This window comes from Ovis aries, chromosome 4 (assembly GCF_016772045.2).
Source record: "Ovis aries strain OAR_USU_Benz2616 breed Rambouillet chromosome 4, ARS-UI_Ramb_v3.0, whole genome shotgun sequence".
In the NCBI taxonomy this organism is placed as follows: Eukaryota; Metazoa; Chordata; class Mammalia; order Artiodactyla; family Bovidae; genus Ovis; species Ovis aries.
Genome location: NC_056057.1, coordinates 27,311,784 through 27,332,194, shown reverse-complemented (window position 1 = coordinate 27,332,194; position 20,411 = coordinate 27,311,784). Strand labels below are relative to the sequence as shown.

The window sequence follows — 20,411 nt, the reverse complement described above, 5'->3', positions numbered from 1 at the left end:
AGTGACTTAGCAGCAGTAGCAGTAAATAAGCAAGGTGACAGTGTACAGCCTTGAAATAACTCCTTTCCCAATTTTGAACCAGTCTGTTGTCCCATGACTGATTCTCACTGTTACTTCTTTACTACATACAGGTTTTTCAAGAGGCAGGTAGGTGGTCTGGTATTCCCATCTCTTGAAGAATTTTCCAGTTTGTTGTGATCCACACAGTCAGAGGCTTTGGCATAGTCGGTAAAGCAGATGTTTTTCTGGAGTTCTCTTGCTTTTTCGATGATCCAGCAGATGTTGGCCATTTGATCTGGTTCCTCTGCCTTTTCTAAATCCAGCTTGTACATCTGGAAGTTCTTGCTTCACATACTGTTGAAGTCCAGCTTGAAGGATTTTGTGCATTACCTTGCTAGTATGTGAAAGGAGTGCAGTTTGCAGTAGATTGCTTTACCCCAGTAATTTCAAATCAGTAATCTGTTGTTGTTCTTACGTACTTATATGAAGAGGAGATACTAATTACAAGAGAAGTTTTTTCTCCTCTTTTCAAATCATCTTGTTTTTCCTAATTTAGTATCTGCCCCTAAATAAGGCAGCCGTGTCTAACTTTCAGAAAACCTGTGCATTTTTTTTTTTTGAAAATAGAGGTTTATGAGTGTGGATTTGGGAATGCAGAAAAGCTGGTGGAAATCATTTCTAGAAACATTGTTGGTTTTTGTGGAAAGAGCATCAGATTTTGAGGATGCTGACTCATTTTAACCAGCTTTGCAATCATAGGCAACATTTCTGACCATCAACCTCTTATCTGTTGAGTGGGATTGGTGATGCTTATCCAGTAGGATTGCTGTGGAGATTTAATGAAGTAATATGTGTAATGCACCTAGCGCAGTGCTGGACGTGTAGATTCTCTAAACTTTGAACCTGTTAGAAACTTTTTTCTCTGTATATGGGTAGTTTCCTTGCTTTGAAGTTTATGTAATTTACCATTTAAGTAGACTGAAAAGAAACACATTTTCTACAAAGATTATAGAATTTTTACCCAATTAGCAAATCTACTAGTTAGGAATATTTTATTTTTTTCTAGTAGGTAGACTTCAACCTCTCCTTGAAAATATTGGGATTTGTTTATTCTTCAACATAATAGCCCCTTTAGTCCCTATCATGTTCATTTTTGTTTGGAATGGGTAAAAATAGGGAATACATGAAAGTACATTTAGGTTTATTTTTTATTAGAAGAAATGAGTGCATATTGTGCTTCTAATGTATATTTAGTAAGCAGCTCTTAAAATAACTCTAGGAAATTCAGTGAACTGATACTTTTTATTGGTAACCCACCTGTACAAGAAGAAGAAACTTTATTCCATTTTAACTTAATTGACTGTGAAGAAAGTTGAGCGCCGAAGAATTGATGCTTTTGAACTGTGGTGTTGGAGAAGACTCTTGAGAGTCCCTTGGACTGCAAGGAGATCCAAACAGTCCATCCTAAAGGAGATCAGTCCTGGGTGTTATTTGGAAGAAATGATCCTAAAGCTGAAACTCCAGTACTTTGGCCACCTGATGTGAAGAGTTGACTCATTGGAAAAGACTCTGATGCTGGGAGGGATTGGGGGCAGGAGGAGAAGGGGATGACAGAGGATGAGATGGCTGGACGGCATCACCGACTCGATGGACATGAGTTTAAGTGAACCCTGGGAGTTGGTGATGGACAGGGAGGCCTGGCGTGCTGTGATTCATGGGGTCGCAGAGAGTCGGACACAGCTGAGCGACTGAACTGAACTGACTGAAGGATCTTTAACATAGTGAGTGAATAGATGAGATGTTAATCTGCAAAAACTTTTATTTGTAGGAGATAAATACTGTGAAACTGGCAGCAAACTTTGGGAAACTTTGCACAGTCCCCCTGGACAGCATTCTTGTAGACAATGTTGCACTACAGTTTTTTATGGGTAGGTAAATCCATTTTATAAAAATAATACAACCCTCAAGTTTTTTTTATAATTGTATATATTGTTAAATTTTAAATACTTGATATTAGGCATGCCATATATATCTCTCTTCCACTCCTCATTTTCTGAAACATCCCCCATTTTTATTTTAGAAACCATAGGGATAGAGATTTGTTTGGTTTTAAGGAAATAAATGTTTATTGCAGTTCCAATGTGCATTTGCTAATCTGCTTTTAAATAAACCCCAAGAGATTCTACTGTGAATTTTAATTATTTGAAAAAGAGACTTTATCAGGAAAGCATGGTATATATAACCTGCTTGTATCATTTTTGTGCATTAATGGGGAAAGGGTCTTATTTTTATACCATTTTATATATAAATGTTAATTGATTTTATTCATGTTACAGAATTGCTTTTATCTAGGGGATGTTTCCAGCAAAATTCCCTGAGTCTTCATATTCATGAACAAAAAGAAATGCATGGCTTATTGAAGAGCCCAATCCTTATTTTTAATACATGCGATATAATAGTAATATTATAGTTAATTTTTATTGAGAATGGAAGCTGAATGTTGGTGGAGTAGTTTATTTCTGATGAAGCCTTCCCTGGCAGCTTTATTCCCAAGAGGTGTTTTCATGAAAAATCAGATGTTTTTTAAAATGCACTTCCATTTCTATTTTCTGCATAATTGGTCTCTTCAGCTTAACCAGTTTATGATATGACTTTTTTTTTTAACCTCCAGCATTTTCTAAACATGTTCAAAATGCAAAGTTTTAAGTATTTGAAACTTTCAAATATTATCTTTCTTAACTTGTCTTACAGCTGTGTGTACTCAAAAATCTGTGACTTTAATATCCCTGTTGTTATGAATTTTGTTTGGTAGACTACATGCAGCAAACTGGAGGTCAGGCACATCTCTTCTTTTGGATGACAGTGGAAGGATACCGGGTTACAGCCCAACAGCAGCTAGAAGTTTTATCAAGTCGTCAGAAAGATGGAAAACATCAAACCAACCAAACGAAAGGTCTTTTAAGAGCAGCTGCTGTTGGAATTTATGAACAGTATTTATCAGAAAAGGTGAGGATATACTTTAATTTATTTGAGGATACTTTTTGTTTTCTTCTTTGACAGTGTCATTAATAATGGTAGATTATTAATAATTAAAATTAATAGTGGTACTGCCAAAGAAGATAATAATGATTTGTAGTACTTGTAAACATCCATTGTTCATGCTGCTATGCACAACTGTCTTACATTGCCTTGTTTTATCCTGAACATAGTATTTTGTATATTATTCTCATTTTATAGGTGAAGAAATTGATTGAATTAGAAAATTGAATTAACCTGTCCAGGGTCATGTAGATGCTAAATAACAGAGTTAAGATTCAGGGTCACACGACTTTAAATAATAGGAAGTAAGAGGTAAACCTTGAAAACAGTAACTAAAACAGAGCTGGAGTGGCCATACTAATATTAGATAATAGATTTTAAGACAAAAAAGTTACTAGATAAACAAGGAACATTTTATAATAGGTCAGTTGATCAGGATGATAAGACAGCAAAGCCCACACATACATGAAGAACAAACTGACAGAATTGAGGGAGAAATGGGCAATTCAATAGTAATAGTTGGAGACTTCAGTACCCCCTCTCAGAAACTGATAAAACAGTTCGATAGAAAACGACCAAGGATGTGCAAGAATTGAACAATACTTTAGACCAGTTAGACCAAATGCATCTGTAGAATACTTCTCCTAACAACAGTGTTATTTTCAAGCATACATATAGAGCATTCTCCAGGATAGATCATGCTGCTGCTGCTGCATGCTGCTCAGTCGTGTCTGACTCTGTGTGACCCAATGGATGGCAGCCCACCAGGCTCCTCTGTCTCTGGGATTCTCTAGGCGAGAATGCTGGAGTGGGTTGCCATTTCCTTTTCCAGTGCATGCATGCATGCTAAGTTGCTTCAGTCATGTCCCACTGTGTGACCCCATAGATGGCAGCCCACCAGGCTCCTCTGTCCACAGATTTCTCCAAGTAAGAATACTGGAATGGGTTGCCATTTTCTTCTCCAGGATAGATCATAAGTTAGGCCATAAAACAACTCTCATTTTAGAGGCATTAAAATTATATATGAGTATGTCCGTTTCTCATAGTAGAATTACTTAGAAATCAAAAACAAGGGATTTGAGGAAATTTATAAATATTTGAAAATTAAGCAACAAATTTCTAAATAGTGTCTGTGTCAAAAATGTCAGAAGGAAATTAGAAAATATTTTCAATTGAATGAAAATGAAAAAAACAATACATCAAAATTTATGGGATGCAGTTAAAGAAATGTGTAAAGGCAAATGTGTAGCTTTAAATGCCTGATTAGAAAGAAAGATGTCACATCAGCAATATACATTTTCATCTTAAAAATCTAGAAAAAGAAAAGCATGACAAATCTAAGCAAACAGAAGGAAGGAAGTAGTAAAGATCAAAATGGAAATCAGTGAAATAGAAAACAGAAAGACAATAGTGAAAAATCAGTAGTACAATCAAAGGTTGTAAAATGAACAATGAAATTTAGAAAACTTTAGCTCAGTTGGCCAATAAAAAAAGATACAGATCACCAGAATCATGAATGAAGGAGAAAGCATCACCACTGACTATAGAAATTAAAGGGACTACAAGGAAATACCATTGTTGCTTAGTCACTAAGTCGTATCCAACTCTTTTACAACCCCATAGACTATAGCCTGCCAGGCTCCTCTGTCCATGGGATTTCCCAGGCAAGAATACTGGAATGAGTTGTGATTTCCTTCTCCAGGGGATCTTCCCAACACAGGTATCAAACCCTGTATTGATAGGTGGATTCACCACTGAGCCACCTGGGACGCCCCGTAAAGAAGTATTACAAACAACTGTGACAACAGATTAGACAATTTAGATGAAATGGACAGATTTCTGGGAATACACTAATTGTCAGACTGACTCAAGAAGAAATAGAAAATACAGTAAATGAATTTAATTAATAATTAAAAATCATGTTTCAAAGAAAAGCCCACGCCTAAATGGTTTTAATAGTGAATTCTATCATATATTTCAAGAGGAAATAATACCAGTATTTCATAAACTCTTCCAGAAAATAGAGAAAAAAGAAACACTTTACAATTCATTTTATGAATTTAGTGTTATTCTCTTATCAAAGACAAAGACATCATTTAGAAAACTACAGACTGAGTCCCTCATGAATATGGACAATAATCCTCAAGAGTCACACTCCAGTATTTTTAATGACTATGCTATAATACCTTTTTTTTTTTTCAGTTTTTTATTTTTTTAATTTTAAAATCTTGCTATAATACCTTTTAATTCATACTTATTAGCACAGAATTATATTTTAATTGTAAGTATATATATTATTTGGAAACCACTCATTTGTGCACTTGCTTACATTTTTGCCTTATGAAATATATTGTATTTAAAAGAGTACACAGTTTTAAGAATAATAGTACAGCAAATGCCTTTATATACTCAATTCAGCTTTAGAAGTAGAACGTCCATTGTATTTTAAAGGGCTTCCCTTGTGGCTCAGCTGGTAAAGAATCCACCTGCAATGCTGGACACCTGGGTTCAATCCCTGGGTTGGAAAGATTACCTGGAGAATTCCATGGACTGTATAGTCAGTGGGTCACAAAGGGTTGGTTGGCTATAACTGAGTTACTTATCTGTATTTTAAAAGATCCCTATGTGCCTTTGTCTGTCCTTACTTTCTTGCTTTCTGATGAAGCCATTTTTCTCTAATTATTCACTTACTTTCCCATACAGTTTTCCTGTACCTATATGTTCTAAATAACACTACTGCTTCAGCTTCATGAGATTTTGACATTACAAAAACGTCAGGAGAGATAACTTTAGACATTTGCCTTCCAGATGGCTGTCATTGTTGCCAGCAGTAGAAAAGATGCCATTGTTGGCAGTAATCATATTTTTTTAGCATGGGACAAGAATAATATCCATCTTTCATTTGAAAATACATCAAGAATGTGTGTGGTGAAAAGAATTACAGTAAACAAATTTATATTATTTTTCTCTAAAACTATTGAATGATTTTTGAAGGGACTAAAATTAACCTTGAAATAAATGTACAGAACTGAGTACATGTAGGCTATAGCAAGAACTCATACAATGAAGAAAATAACTCATTTTTTGAAAATAAAGCTATTGAGAACTCAGATATCACCAGAAAGGAACAGCCAGCTTAAACACAGTTTCCTCACTCTCTTTAATAAAACTATAATTTCTTTGAAATGCCCCTTTATTCTCACACGTTTAAATGATCTATGTGTTTTAGAACCATTTTCCTTGAAAAGGAGAGGTTGTTAACTTATGACATCCTTTATGCTTTGAAGTACTTAAAAAATGGGCATTTAGACATGGGCAACCTGTATGATAAATTCATATATGCAGAGAACCTGATTGACAAACAGCTGGTCTACCAAACCTGGAGATACAAAGTTGATGGACACTTTTTGGGGAAAGCTGGAAACAAATCCTTGTAGGTCTAAACACTTGCTGTTTTTAGTGAGTAAAATCCCATTATTCTTTGCCTAAATGATTTTGTTGAAAGGATATTTCACTTGATGTCATGACATTGCAGTGGTAAGAGAAATAAATGTGATAAAGGCTCAAGATCAGAGCTGAAAGTCATAGTGAATTTTATTTTATAGTTGATTGTATTTAGTTATACCACTGTATAAAGGGTTGTCCTGAAGACTGCAAGTAGATCAGAAAAGTATTGTTTAAAAAGGCACACAAAAATACCCTACAAGATCATAGAATAAAAGGTAAATGTAATTGTTTATTTTTTATTAAATATAAATGTATTTATTAGTCCTGTTATGTGTATAATCTTTTAAAAAGTCTTAGATATATATATTTTAAGAATAAACAGTGGTATTGCCTACCAATTTTAAATTTAGGTAAAAAGTTTAAAAAATGTTAAAATAAGTTTCTGTATCAGAGAACAGTAATATTATTAAGTAAACTGTTTTGTTTTCTCAGACATATTTTTTGATTAGTCCTATTAATTATCAGTTGCCACTGTTAACTAGTCATTTTGTTTAAATAACTACATTTGTGTAATATGGAAGTAAACAATACAGATTAATAGATAATTTTGGGGAAAACATGCAGTTTTTGTATTTTTAATGTTAAAGTAGTATCATATGTGCAAATATTTCTTCTATATTACTGTGGTTTTTTGAAAAAGGGACTTGGTTAGTTTCACCCAATGTTAGCTCTCTGAAAGTATTGCTCGCCATACATATTCCAAGGATAAGGCTTAATCCAATTCTGTGTACCTGAAATTATAGAAAAAATTAAGCTAGATAAATTGAAAATGTAATTTTCCAAATTTGTCTCTTATTTCCTAGAAACTAAGTTTAGTGAGCTCAGAGGGCACATGAAAGGACAGAAACTAACTTAAATCATGTTCCTCTTTGATCTTTGTCACATAGTTGAAGCTGTTGAGTTCTGTTTTTCAGGGTTGGGGTGGGAGAGGGAACACCACACCCATACACAAACAAATAATAGGTAAGTGTCCTTTTCTTCTTCCTCCAAAAAGCCCCTTACAAGAACCAAAAAAGTACCACCACACCACCTCCCTGAGTTTACTTCTAAGAGTGTTGAATTAACAAGGGGACATTAGAAGTTGTATAGCCCTTATGCTGCACATTCATACCCTCCTGTTTACTTACTTAAAAAAATTTTTTTTGTTCAAGAATGGTTGATACATAATATTGTGTTAATTTCTGCTGTACAGCCAAGTGATTCATTTACACATATACACATTCCTTTTTCATATTTTTCTCCATTATGGTTTTTCACAAATTTTCGAGTGTGGTTCCCTGGGCTATACAGTACGACCTTGTTGTTTATCATTGTATGTATACTAGTTTGCATCTGCTAATCCCAAACTTCCATTCCATCCCTCCTGCATCCTCTTCTCCCCCTTGGCAATCTCAGGTCTGTTCTCTGTGTTTATGAGTCTGTTTCTCTTTTGTGAAGTGAAGTCGCTCGGCTCTTTGCGACTCTATAGCCTACCAGGCTCTTACGTCCATGGGATTTTCCAGGCAGGATTACTGGAGTAGGTTGCCATTTCCTTCTCCAGGGGATCTTCCCGACCCAGGGATCAAACCCAGATCTCCTGCAGTGTAGGCAGACGCTTCACTGTCTGAGCCACCAGGGGATAAGTTAATTTGTGTCATGTTTTACGTCGTGCGTGTAAGTGATAACGGTAATTTGTCTTTCTCCCTCTCACCTACTTCGGTTAGCATGATAATCTCTAGGTCTGTCCGTGTTGCTGCATATGACTTGATTTCATTCCTACTTATGGCTGAGAAATGCTCCAGTGTGTGTGTACCATTTCTTCTTTATCATTTCATCTCTCGCTGAACATTGAGGTTGTTTCTGTGCCTTGGGTATTGTGAGTAGTTCTACTTTGAACATAAGAGTGTATTTACCTTTAGATTACAGTTTTGTCTGGATGTATGCCCAGGATACTTACATACTTTTTCTTCTCTTCTTGGTTTATCTATTCTGTTCCTTAGAGAGTCTAACAGATAGCATAGAGAAATTGCCTAAAAAATGCATTGTTTTGGTACTGTCTCTAAAAGTTACCATCATTTAATCACTCATTTATTCTCCATAGCCTTCAGACTTAAAAATACAAAAGTTAACATGCTGAGGAATGTCTGTAATATTTGTCACATTATGCACCTTGAGATGAAAGTTATTGAAACAAAGTAACTTCTCAAATTTTTTTCTGTCCCTTCTCATGCTGATACTTTGCTGCAGTATTATAAAACTGAATTAGGATAAAGATAGTCTATTTTAAGTGCCATTCAAAAGGATTGTTTCTAGTGTTAAATGATAAGTAGCAACATGGCATACTCTTTTGACATTTTATTAAATACACATCTAAGACTACTGAGTGCTCAACACTGGCTCGTGGTGACAGTATTTCCTATGTGCTGGACTCATAAGTCTTACGTAAATCTCTTTTCATCCTCACAATAATCATATGTAGTATTTATCTCCATTTTACAGATTGAGTAAGTGAAGCCTTGTGAGAGGAAACTTGCTCAGCAAAAGTTAAGATTTAAATCTATGTTTTTCTAACAAGTCTACTCTGTAGTACCTCATGGCCGGAAAAATGCTAGCTCTGATTTCAGCCTTTAAACATCAAGGTGTCATTTACAAACGGATTTTTTGGCAGTTACTTTTAGTACTATGATTCCATTATTTAATTATCCTACTTTGGCTCCCTGATGCAAAGAGCAAACTCAGCAGAAAAGACCCTGATGCTGGAAAAGATTGAGGGCAGGAGGAGAAGGGAGTGACAGGGGTTGATATGGTTGGATGGCACCGCTGACTAAATGGACATGACTTTGAGCAAACTCAGGGAGATAGTGAAGGAAAGGGAAGCTTAGCATGCTGCAGTCCATGGGGTTGCAAAGAGTCAGACATGACTGAGTGACTGAACAACAAATTATTTAATTCTCCAACTATGAAGGCTTAACTTATATTTAGAAATTTCAAAGATTAATGCTACTTGTGTTTTTCTCTGTTTGTCAGGCATCTCCGAGAGTTACTGTTGATGATTATTTGGTAGCAAAATTAGCAGATACTTTGAATCATGAAGATCCAACCCCTGAAATCTTTGATGACATTCAAAGGAAGGTATTATGTACATCATTTATCATTATATCTTTTTTGAAAACAATGTATATGTCTATATGCATGTAATCTGTCTATAAAAGGTTATTGAAACGTTATGAAAGTACAGTGTGATAACTAAAAAAGATGTGTTATGGTGATAATACTTCACAAAGTAGCGTTTTTCTTTGCTTATTTACTGTAGAAATGCAGAAAATCCCTATGCTGAGTTATTTACTTTGAATCTGGCTGAAGTGACAGATACAGATTCTAGAATTTTATGAATAGATGATGTATAAATAACAGATTCATTTAATATGTTCTTTGAGCCTTTATTTGGATTTGTTTCTTAGAGAACACTGCTTTGTAGAGCGTTATGTATAACTGCTGTCATGTGGCTTGTTTTGCAGTAGAACTCTCTTCAGTATAACTTAGATGCTAGAGGGGCCAGAAAAATATCACTAGTTGTGACATAGTCTTATTACTGACATCTTATAAATAAGAAGCCTATAATTCATTACAGTAATACCTCTGTCTAGCTTTTGTTGAAATCTTATTAGTGGAAATTAGTGCATTATTTGTATTAATGATTGAATATCTTGATTTATTTCAATAAGGTATATGAATTGATGCTTCGAGATGAAAGATTTTATCCTTCCTTCAGACAGAATGCACTTTATGTGCGCATGTTAGCTGAGCTGGATATGTTAAAAGATCCTAGTTTCAGAGGATCAGATGACGGTGATGGAGGTAAGATAGCACACATTGTACATTTATCCGTGTATATATGTATATTCCTGTGTATATTCTGCTTACCAAAGGAAATCCTTTCAAATACCATAAAAGTGTTCTTAAAGCTGAAATATGAATTGTAATATATTTTAAAATCTATGAATAAATGATGAAGTTTACTTAAATGTTAAAACCTGATAACAAATTAGAACATAACTGTTGAGCCTAGAATTCCTTTTTTGTGTTAAATTTATGTTTTAATTAAAGGATAATTCCTTTACAGAGTTTTGTTGTTTTCTGTCACACATCAAGAATCAGCTATAGGCGCACCCATGTCCCCTACCTCCCAAACTGCCTCTCATCTCCTTCCTCATCCCACCCTTCCAGATTGTTACAGAGCCCCTGTTTATGAGTTTTATAGCAAATTCCCGTTGGCTGTCTTATTTTACATATGATGTTGTCCATTTCCATGTTACTCTCTCCATACATCTCACCCTCTCTCTCCTCCCCTCCCCCTGTGTCTATAAGTCTGTTCTCTGTGTCTGTTTCTCCATTGCTGCCCTGAAAATAAATAGACCGGTACCATCTTTCTAGATTCCATATATATTCGTTAGTATACGATATTTATATTTCTCTTTCTGACTTACTTCACTTTGTATAAGCAGCTCTAGGTTTGTCCACCTCGTTAGAACTGACTCAGATGCATTCCTTTTTTATGACTGAGTAATACTCCACTGTATATATGTACCACAGTGTCTGTGTCAGTTCATCTGTTGATGGACATCTAAGGTTGCTTCCATGTTCTAGCTGTTCTAAATAGTGCTGCACTGAACATTGGGTTACACGTGTCTTTTTCAGTTTTGGTTTCCTCAGGGTGTATGCCTAGTAATGGGATTGCTGGGTCATATGGTGGTTTTATTCCTAGTTTTTTAAGGAATTTCCCTACCATCTAACATAGTGGCTGTGTCGGTTTACATTCCCACCAGCAATGCAACTATTCCCTTTTCTCCACATCCTCTCCAACATTTATTGTTTGTAGACTTTTCGAGGATGGCCATTCTTGACTGGTGTGAGGTGGTATCTCATTATAGTTTCGATTTGCATTTCTCTAATAATGAGTGATGTTGAGCATCCTTTCATGTGTTTGTTAGCCCATTGTATGTCTTCTTTGGAGAGATGTCTGTTTAGATCTTCTCCCCACTTTTTGATTGGGTTGTTTGTTTTTCTGGTATTGAGTTGTATGAACTGCTTGTATATTTTGGAAATTAATTCTTTGTCAGTTGCTTCCTTTGCTATTACTTTCTCCCACTCTGAGGGTTGTCTTTTCACCTTGTTTGTAGTTTACTTTGCTGTGCAAAAAACTTTTAAGTTTAATTAGATCTCACTTGTTTACTTTTATTTTATTTCCATTACTCTAGGAAGTGGGTCATAGAGGATCTTGCTTTAATTTATGTCATTGAGTGTTCTGCTATGTTTTCTGCTATGTTTTCCTCTTAAAAATTTTGTACCTTCTGGTCTTACATTTAGGTCTTTAATCCATTTTGAGTTTATCTTTGTGTATGGCATTAGGAAGTGTTCTAATTTCATTCTTTTACACATAGCTATCCAGTTCTCTCAGCACCACTTATTGAAGAGGTTATCTTTGCCCCATTGTATATTCTTGCCTTCTTAGTCAAAAATAAGGTACCTATATGTGCATGGGTTTATCTCTGGGCTCTCTACCATGTTCCATTGGTCTATATTTCTGTCTTTGTGTCAGTACCATACTGTCTTGATGACTGTAGCTTTGTACTATAGACTGAAGTCAGGAAGGTTGATCCCTCCAGCTCCATTTTCTTTCTCAAGACTGCTTTGGCTATTTAGGGTCTTTTGTGTTTCCATATGAATTGTGAAATGTTTTGTTCTAATTCTTTGAAAAATGTTGTTGGTAATTTGATATGAATCTCTTTGAATCTGTAGATGGCATTTGGTAGTTTAGTCATTTTCACAACATTTACTCTTCCAACCCAGGAACTTGGTATATCTCTCCTTCTGTTTAATGTCTTTGATTTCTTTCATCATTATAGTATTCCATATACAGTTCTTTTGTCTCCTTCAGTTCAGTTCAGTCACTCAGTAGTGTCTGACTCTTCGTGACCCCATGAACTGCAGTATGCCAGGCCTCCCTGTCCCATCACGAACTCTCAGAGTCCACCTATCCCATGTCCATTGTGTCGGTGATGCCATACAACCATCTCATCCTCTGTCGTCCCCTTCTCCTCCTGCACTCAATCTTTCCCAGCATCAGGGTCTTTTCACATGAGTCAGCTCTCCGCATCAGGTGGCCAAATACTGGAGTTTCAGCTTCAACATCAGTCCCTCCAGTGAACACCCAGGACTGATCTCTTTTAGGATGGACTGGTTGGATCTTCTTGTAGTCCAAGAGACTCTCAAGAGTCTTCTCCAACACCAGTCAAAAGCATCAATTCTCTGCGCTCAGCTTTCTTTATAGTCCAACTCTTCCATCCATACATGACCACTAGAAAAACCATAGCCTTGACTAGACAGACCTTTGTTGGTAAAGTAATGTCTTTGCTTTTGAATATGCTATCTAGGTTGGTCATAACTTTTCCAAGGAGTAAGCGTCTTTTAATTTCATGGCTGCAGTCACCATCCACAGTGATTTTGGAGCCCAGAAAAATAGTCAGCCACGATTTCTACTGTTTCCCCATCTATTTGCCATGAAGTGATGGGACCAGATGCCATGATTTTAGTTTTCTAAATGTTGAGCTTTAAGCCAACTTTTTCACTCTCTTCTTTCACTTTCAAGAGGCTCTTTAGTTCTTCTTCCCTTTCTGCCATAACGGTGGTGTCATCTGCATATCTGAGGTTATTGATATTTCTCCCGGCAATCTTGATTCCTGCTTGTGTTTCTTCCAGCCCAGCATTTCTCATGGTGTACTCTGCATATAAGTTAAATAAGCAGAGTGACAGTATACAGCCTTGACATACTCCTTTTCCTATTTGGAACCAGTCTGTTGTTCCATGTCCAGTTCTAACTGTTGCTTCCTGACCTACATATAGGTTTCTCAAGAGGCAGGTCAGGTGGTCTGGTATTCCCATCTCTTTCAGAATTTTCCACAGTTTATTGTGATCCACACAGTCAAAGGCTTTGGCATAGTCAATAGGTAGGTTTATTCCCAGAAATTTCATTATTTTTGTTGCAGTGGTAAATGGGATTGATTCCTTAATTTCTCTTTCTAATTTTTCATTGTAAGTATATAGCAATGCAAATGATTTCTGTGAATTGACCTTGCATCCCATGACTTTGCTAAATTCACTGATAGCTCTAGTAATTTTCTGATAGTTTCTTTGGGGTTTTCTATGTATAGTATCATGTCATCTGCAAATAGTGAGTTTTATTTCTTCTTTTTCCAATCTGGATTTCTTTATTTCCTTTTCTTATTGCCATACCTAGGACTCCCAAAACTATGTTGAATAATAGTGGTAAGAGAGGACACACTTGTCTTGTTCCTGATCATAGAGGGAATGCTTTCAATTTTTCACCATTGAGAATAATGTTTGCTGCAGGCTTATCATATATTGCCTTTACTGTGTTGAGGTAGGTTCCATCTGTGCCCATTTTTTGAAACATCTTTGTCAGAGATGGGTGCTGAATTTAGTCAAAGGATTTTTCTGCATCTGTTGAGATGGTCATATGGTTTTTATCTTTCAGTTTTTTAATATGATGTATCTATTGATTGATTGATTGATTTGTGTATGTTGAAGAATTGTTGCATTTATTGAGTAAACCCAACTTGATCATGGTATATGAGCTTTTTAATGTGTTGTTGAATTCTCTTTGCTAGAATTTTGTTGAGGACTTTTGCATCTGTGTTCCTCAGTGATATTGACCTGTAATTTTTTTGTGTGTGTGTTGTCTTTGCCTGGTTTTGGTATCAGAGTGATTGTGGCCTTGCAGAATGAGTTTGGAAATATTCCTTCCTCTGAAGGTTTTTTGAAGATTTTCAGATAAATAGACATTAGCTCTTCTCTAAATGTTTAATAGAATTCCCCTGTGAAGCCACCTGGCCCTAGGCTTTTGTTTTTTTGGGAAATTTTGGATCACAGTTTTGATTTCATTGTTTCTAATTGGCTTGTTCATAATTTCTTTTTTTTTTTTTCCTGATTCCATCTTGGGAGGTAGAACTTTTCTAAGAATCTGTCCATTTCCTCTAGGTTGTCCATTTTATTAGCCATATAGTTGCTCTTAATATCCTCATATGATCCTTTGTGTTGTCTGTTGTCACCTCTACTTTTTCATCTCTAATTTTGTTGATTTGATTTTTCTTCCTTTTTTTCTTGATGAGTCTGGCTATTGGGTTGTCAATTTTATCTTCTCAAAGAACCAGCTTTTAGTTTTATTAATCTTTGCTATTGTTTACTTCACTTCTTTTTTATTTGTTTCTCCTCTGATCTTTATGATTTCTTTCCTTCAACTGGCTTTGGGATTTTTTGTTCTTTTTCCAGCTGCTCTGGACGTAGACTTAGGTTGTCTGTTCGATGCTTTTCTTGTTTCTTGAGGTAGAATTTATTGCTATAAACTTCCCTCCTTAGAACTGCTTTTCCTGAATCCCATAGGTTTTGGGTTGTCATGTTTTCGTTGTCATTTGTTTTTAAGAATCTTTGGATTCTTTATGAATCTTTAAGAAATCTTAATCTTTAAGAATTTTTTCTCCAGTAACCTCTTTGTTATTTAGTAATGTATTATTTAATCTCCATGAGTTTGTGTTTTTTGCAGTTTCTTTTTTCCTATAGTTGATATCTAGTCTCATGACATTGTGGTCAGAGAAGATAACTTGATACAATTTCAGTTTTCTTAAATTTACTGAGGCTTGATTTGTGACGCAAGGTGTGGTCTGTCCTGAAGAATAGTCCATGTGTCCTTAAGAAGAAAGTGTATTTTTCTGCATTTGGTGGAATGTCCTGTGAAGATATCAGTGAGGTCCATTTGGTCTAATGTTTCATGTAAGGTTTGTGTTTCCTTATTGAGTCTCTGTTTTGATGATCTGTCCATCAGCGTCAGTGGCATGTTAAAGTCCGCTACTATTACTGTATTACTGTTGATTTCCCATCTTATGCCTGTTAGTGTTTTCCTTATTGAGATGCTCCTGTGTTGGGTGCATAAATATTTACAATTTTATGTCTTCTTCTTGGATTAATCCCTTGAACATTGTGTTGTGTCTTTCCTTATCTCTTATAATATTCTTTATTTTAAAGTCTATTTTGTCTGAAATGAGGATCGCCACTCTGGCTTTCTTTAGGTTTCCATTTGCATGGACTATCTTTTTCCGTCCTTTAGTCTCAGTCTGTGTTTCTGTAGGTCTGAAGTTGGTCTCTTGTATGCAGCATATATGTAGGTCTTGTTTTTGTATCCATTTAGTCAGTCTGTATCTTTTGGTTGGTGCATTTTATCTGTTTACATTTAAAGTAATTATATATGTTCCTGTTAGCATTTTCTTAATTGTTTTGGGTTTGTTTTTGTAGGTCTTTCTTTTCTCTTGTGTTTACTGGGTATGTAAGTCCATTTAGTATTTGTTGTAAGGCTGGTTTGGTGGTGCTAAATTCTCTTAACATTTACTTGTCTGTGAAGCTTTTGATTTCTCCAATTTTGAATGAGATCTTTGCTGGGTAAAGTAATCTTGGTTATAGGTTTTTTTCTTTCAGTACTTTAAATATATCCTGCCATTCCCTTCTGGCCTGCAGAGCTTCTGCTGAAAGATCTGCTGTTAAGCATATGGGTTTTCCCTTGCTGCTTTTAATATTCTTTCTTTGTATTTAATCTGTGTTAGCTTTATTAATATGTGTCTCGATGTGTTTCTCTTTGGGTATATCCTATAAGGGACTCTGTGCTTCTTGAACCTGATTGACTGTTTCCTTTCCCATGTTGGGGAAGTTTTCAGCTATAATTTCTTCAGAAATTATCTAAGTGCCTTTGTTTTTTCTTACTCCTCTGGGATTCCCTGTAACTCCAGTGTTGGTGTGTTTAATATTGTCCCAAAGGTCTCTGAGGCTGTCCTCAATTTTTTTCATTCTTTTTCCTTTATTCTGCTCTTCAGAAGTTATTTTCACCATTCTCTTTTAGCTCACTTATCCATTCTTCTGCCTCAGTTATTCTGCTATTGGTTCCTTCTAGAGTATTTTTAATTTCAGTAATTGTGTTATTTATACCTGTTTGGTTATTCTTTATTTCTTCTGTGTCCTTGGTGATTGTATTAACTGTGTTAATTACTTCTTGCATCTTTTCCATTCTATTTGAAATACTTTGGAGTATCTTTACTGTCATTATTCTGAATTCTCTTTCAGGTAGATTGCTTATTTCATTTTTGTTTATTTGGTCTTGTGACTTTCTGTCTTGTTCTTTCATTTGTGCTGTATTTCTCTGTCTTGTCTTTTCTTTTTTTCTTTTTTCTAACTTGTCCCACTTTCCCAGGCTTTAGGGTTGTATTCCTTCTTTGGTTTGGTTTTGGCCGTTGGAGGGAGAGGTTGTTGGTCTGAGTGGCTTGTGTTGACTTCTTATTAGGGGTGACTAGTGCTTATGTTCTAGTGGGAGGAGATTAGGCAGGTAGGTAATTACAGAAATAATGGGGCATGTACATTCACTTCCACACATACAGTCGTAATGAAAGTATTCTAAAGAAAAGAGTGCAGGAGATAGACTTGGTAAACAAGGGAAACCAAATGTGATATTGATCAATTAAAAGCAGAGCTAACTAATGCTCAATCTGGAAAACTGAGCCTAAGCAGATTGCCAACTGAGGAATATAGCAAAGAGAGCACAAGAATTTAACTTACTTAGTGAAGAAAGAAAGATTGAAGGAAAAAAGGGAAAATAAAAGAAAAACAGAGGGAGAGAAAAGAGAATTTTCCTTTAAATTCTTGAAGCATGTTTTCAAAGGGATTGTCACCCCAATATTTTTATGGTAGTTTCTTTTTTGCTTGTAAGTAATAATTGTCATGATTAATGATAGGATCATTGAGAAGATTAAATGAGATAACAAGTGATGATTGAATGTCCTGTAAACTATAAAACATTTTAAAAACATTTTTTTCTGTTTTTAATTGTACTCTGTTCCAAATCTTGTATAAGATAAGCCAGAAGAAGCTACAAGAGTCATTTATTCCAATCTTTCAGTTTTCTTCTGTTCACATTGTATAGTGAAGAAAACAGGCTTTAGGAGTGATAACACTTTGATTTTACTCCTTTTCAACTACTTATTACCTATGTGATGTTGGCCAAACACTTAATTTCTTTAGGCCTCATTTTTCTCAGTTATAAATGTAGGCTAATATTCTTGTAGTAATATCCTACCTCAGAGTTGTATTTTAATGGAATTCTGTATGTAAAATGATATATAAACTAAAACACAAATATCGGTTTTTCTTCATAGTAAATAATTGGCTGTTTAAGAACAGTGCGAGAGGCAGCCCTTAGACAGTTTGCAGACTTTAGCCCTGATGACCAGTTTTACTGGTGATTCAGTGCAGAAGTACTTATTAAACTCTAACGGAGTATCTAGGATTTGATAAACTTTCTAGCAAATTAGCAATGTAAATACAAAGTAAATGGGAAAGACTTTACTAAGTATTTAAGAGAGTGCTTTAATTTTGCTCATATACTTATAAATGGAGTTAATGGACAGGACCACTTAAAGTTGGAGATACAATAGATGTATTAAGTGGTTAGCATTGCTTTAGCAAATGCCTCTATTTTGGAAGCTCTCTACCCTCCCCTCTTTTCTACCCATCCTCCCCACTCCTTATTCTATATTAGTGAGACTTTACTTTTTAAATAATATAAGAAATATAGTTACAAAAATTTGTACATTACAGTAGCTTTTATATTGATTGTTGATCTAGTATCTTGGTTTGTTGTAAAACTGGAATAGTATTCTGTTAACTGTATTTGTTTGCTTAATGGAGGGAGTTTTCTATTTTTAAGAGCACTTCTCTGGGAGCTCAGTAGTAAAATTCAGTGTACTTCGAGTTCATTATATATTTTATCTATTTACTGTCTCTGTTGAAAATTCTTTCACAGAGCTGATATGAAATTTGTAGTAGAAACTCTTCTTCCTTAAAGGACTATTATAAATGTTTTCGTTGTATATTTTAATTTTGTCTACTTTAGAAATTTGCTTAGTGTAGTGAAATGGATTTGCTATATGACCCAGAAAGAAAGAAGATGAATTAAATCATAAGCAGCTAATTTATAATCATCTATGTATCATATAGTGATCATAGTAGCGATATATTCTGTGGGAGTAGTTTTTGATCCTGTAGTGTAAAAACTCTTCCAGAATCTTCTAAACTGACTTTTAGCTTCCATTTATATTTGTCGTGTATGCGACTGATGGAAGCAAATTATTTATGTGATCTCAAACCTCCCAAAATGTCATATTTATTTAAAACACAAAGTAGATTAAGAGGGTTTTTTTTTTTTTCCTGTAGCTGATTTTAATCTGAATCAAATGAACTCTTTTATGTCAGTCATTGAGTAGTCCCTCACATTGGAATCATTGATTGTAGTTTGGAATTAATATATACACATTCATCTTTTCGTCTTTCTGGTACATTGCTTTTTAACATTCCATGTCCTAATTAATGAGCTGTTACATGTTTTATAACTGAGAAATTGCCTAATACTTTTTTGAAACCATGTTAAGTATATGGAATCATGGATATAATTTGAAACACTTTTATTAAAAATGGGTGTTATGTATACTTGTCAGTGTTTAGGTTTTAGGCATTTGCTAGAAGTTTTTCAAGCAGTAATGCTTATGATTTTCTTGTTTGTATAGGATTGTTTAATTAAAATAGACCTTATATTTTCTGGTTATAAATTCATTTTCTGACTTTTAAAAATTAAGCTTCCTGATACTCTGTGTATTTTTTAAAGTCCTGAAATTCCAGCTGCTTTTTAGACATTTTGAAATAATGATCCAATCTAGTGTTCAGTGTGTAGCTGCCCCCTCCCCCCAGCTTTTTCTTTATGGAGGTTAATTGAACACAGAGTTAGTGGGTAAAGTCTTACCATGTATAATAGTATCCTGTGGTAGTTTTTCTTTGTTTTAGAAGAAATTTTATTCCTATTTAAGTAAATTTCATTCTTATTTAACTAAACTTCTGTAGGAAGGTAGGTAGCTGCATGGCTTGCTTGCCCATGCTCTCTCTCTTCCGTCTTCCTTGTCTTTGTCCTGAGATTGCCTTCTTTAGTTAGTTTAGCTCTAAGTTATTTTCAGGGTAGATGTTTTTTCCTTTATTAAAACTAATTCACAGACTTATAAATGTTTAAATTATGCTTTCTCTTTTAAATTTTAATTTCAATCACCTTTTTCCTCATCATGTCAAACAGTAGCTTCTTTTGTTTTCTAATATCTTTAAGCAGTTGTAAAAGTCTTGATTAAATATAGATCTCCATTGGCTTTAGACAGTCTAACTTTCTGAATCTTATTGTTAATCAAGAAAGTAAACTATGCCTTGTTTTGCTCCATTGTTCTTGTTATTTAGTTGGTAAGTTGTGACTTTTTTGCAACTACATGGGCTGTATCCCATTAGGCTCCTCTGTCCATGGGATTTCCCAAACAAGAATACTGGAGTGGGTTGCCATTTCCTTCTCCAGGGAATCTTCCCAGTCCAGGGATCAAACCCATGTCTCGTGCATTTCCAGGTGGGTTCTTTACCACTGAGCCATCAGGGAAGCCCCTGTTTTGCTCCAAGTTTTTCTTTTAATTTGACATGTCTTTGGTGGGAAGACTTAAGAGGTGGGCAGACCAAAGAAGGTAAGAGGCATATAATTGAATAAGGAGGATAAAGAACTATTTTTTTATACATTTTAATTATCCTAGGTGGAATTTCCTATTTTTATGTTCAGAGGTTTGAGGAACTGAGAAATGTTCTTAGACAGGTACAGGTGTTGAAGTTGAAAGGCAGTGCCAGCTGCCTCTGTCAATAGTAATAGAAATTTCCTTTGAAGATGCATCTCGAGATCGAAACTACAAATAATATCT

The 20,411-nt window shown here is 35.1% G+C and overlaps 1 protein-coding gene across 1 annotated transcript in view; it reads left to right on the top strand.

Annotated features, from left to right (window-relative positions):
* SNX13 (sorting nexin 13) overlaps positions 1–20,411 on the top strand; it is a 147,971-nt gene that overhangs the window by 92,337 nt on the left and 35,223 nt on the right. The window contains exons 12-15 of the mRNA XM_027968500.3: positions 1,829–1,928; positions 2,813–3,006; positions 9,553–9,657; positions 10,251–10,383. Of these exons, the coding sequence (XP_027824301.1) occupies positions 1,829–1,928; positions 2,813–3,006; positions 9,553–9,657; positions 10,251–10,383 (532 nt within the window). The remainder of the gene's footprint in view (positions 1–1,828; positions 1,929–2,812; positions 3,007–9,552; positions 9,658–10,250; positions 10,384–20,411) is intronic.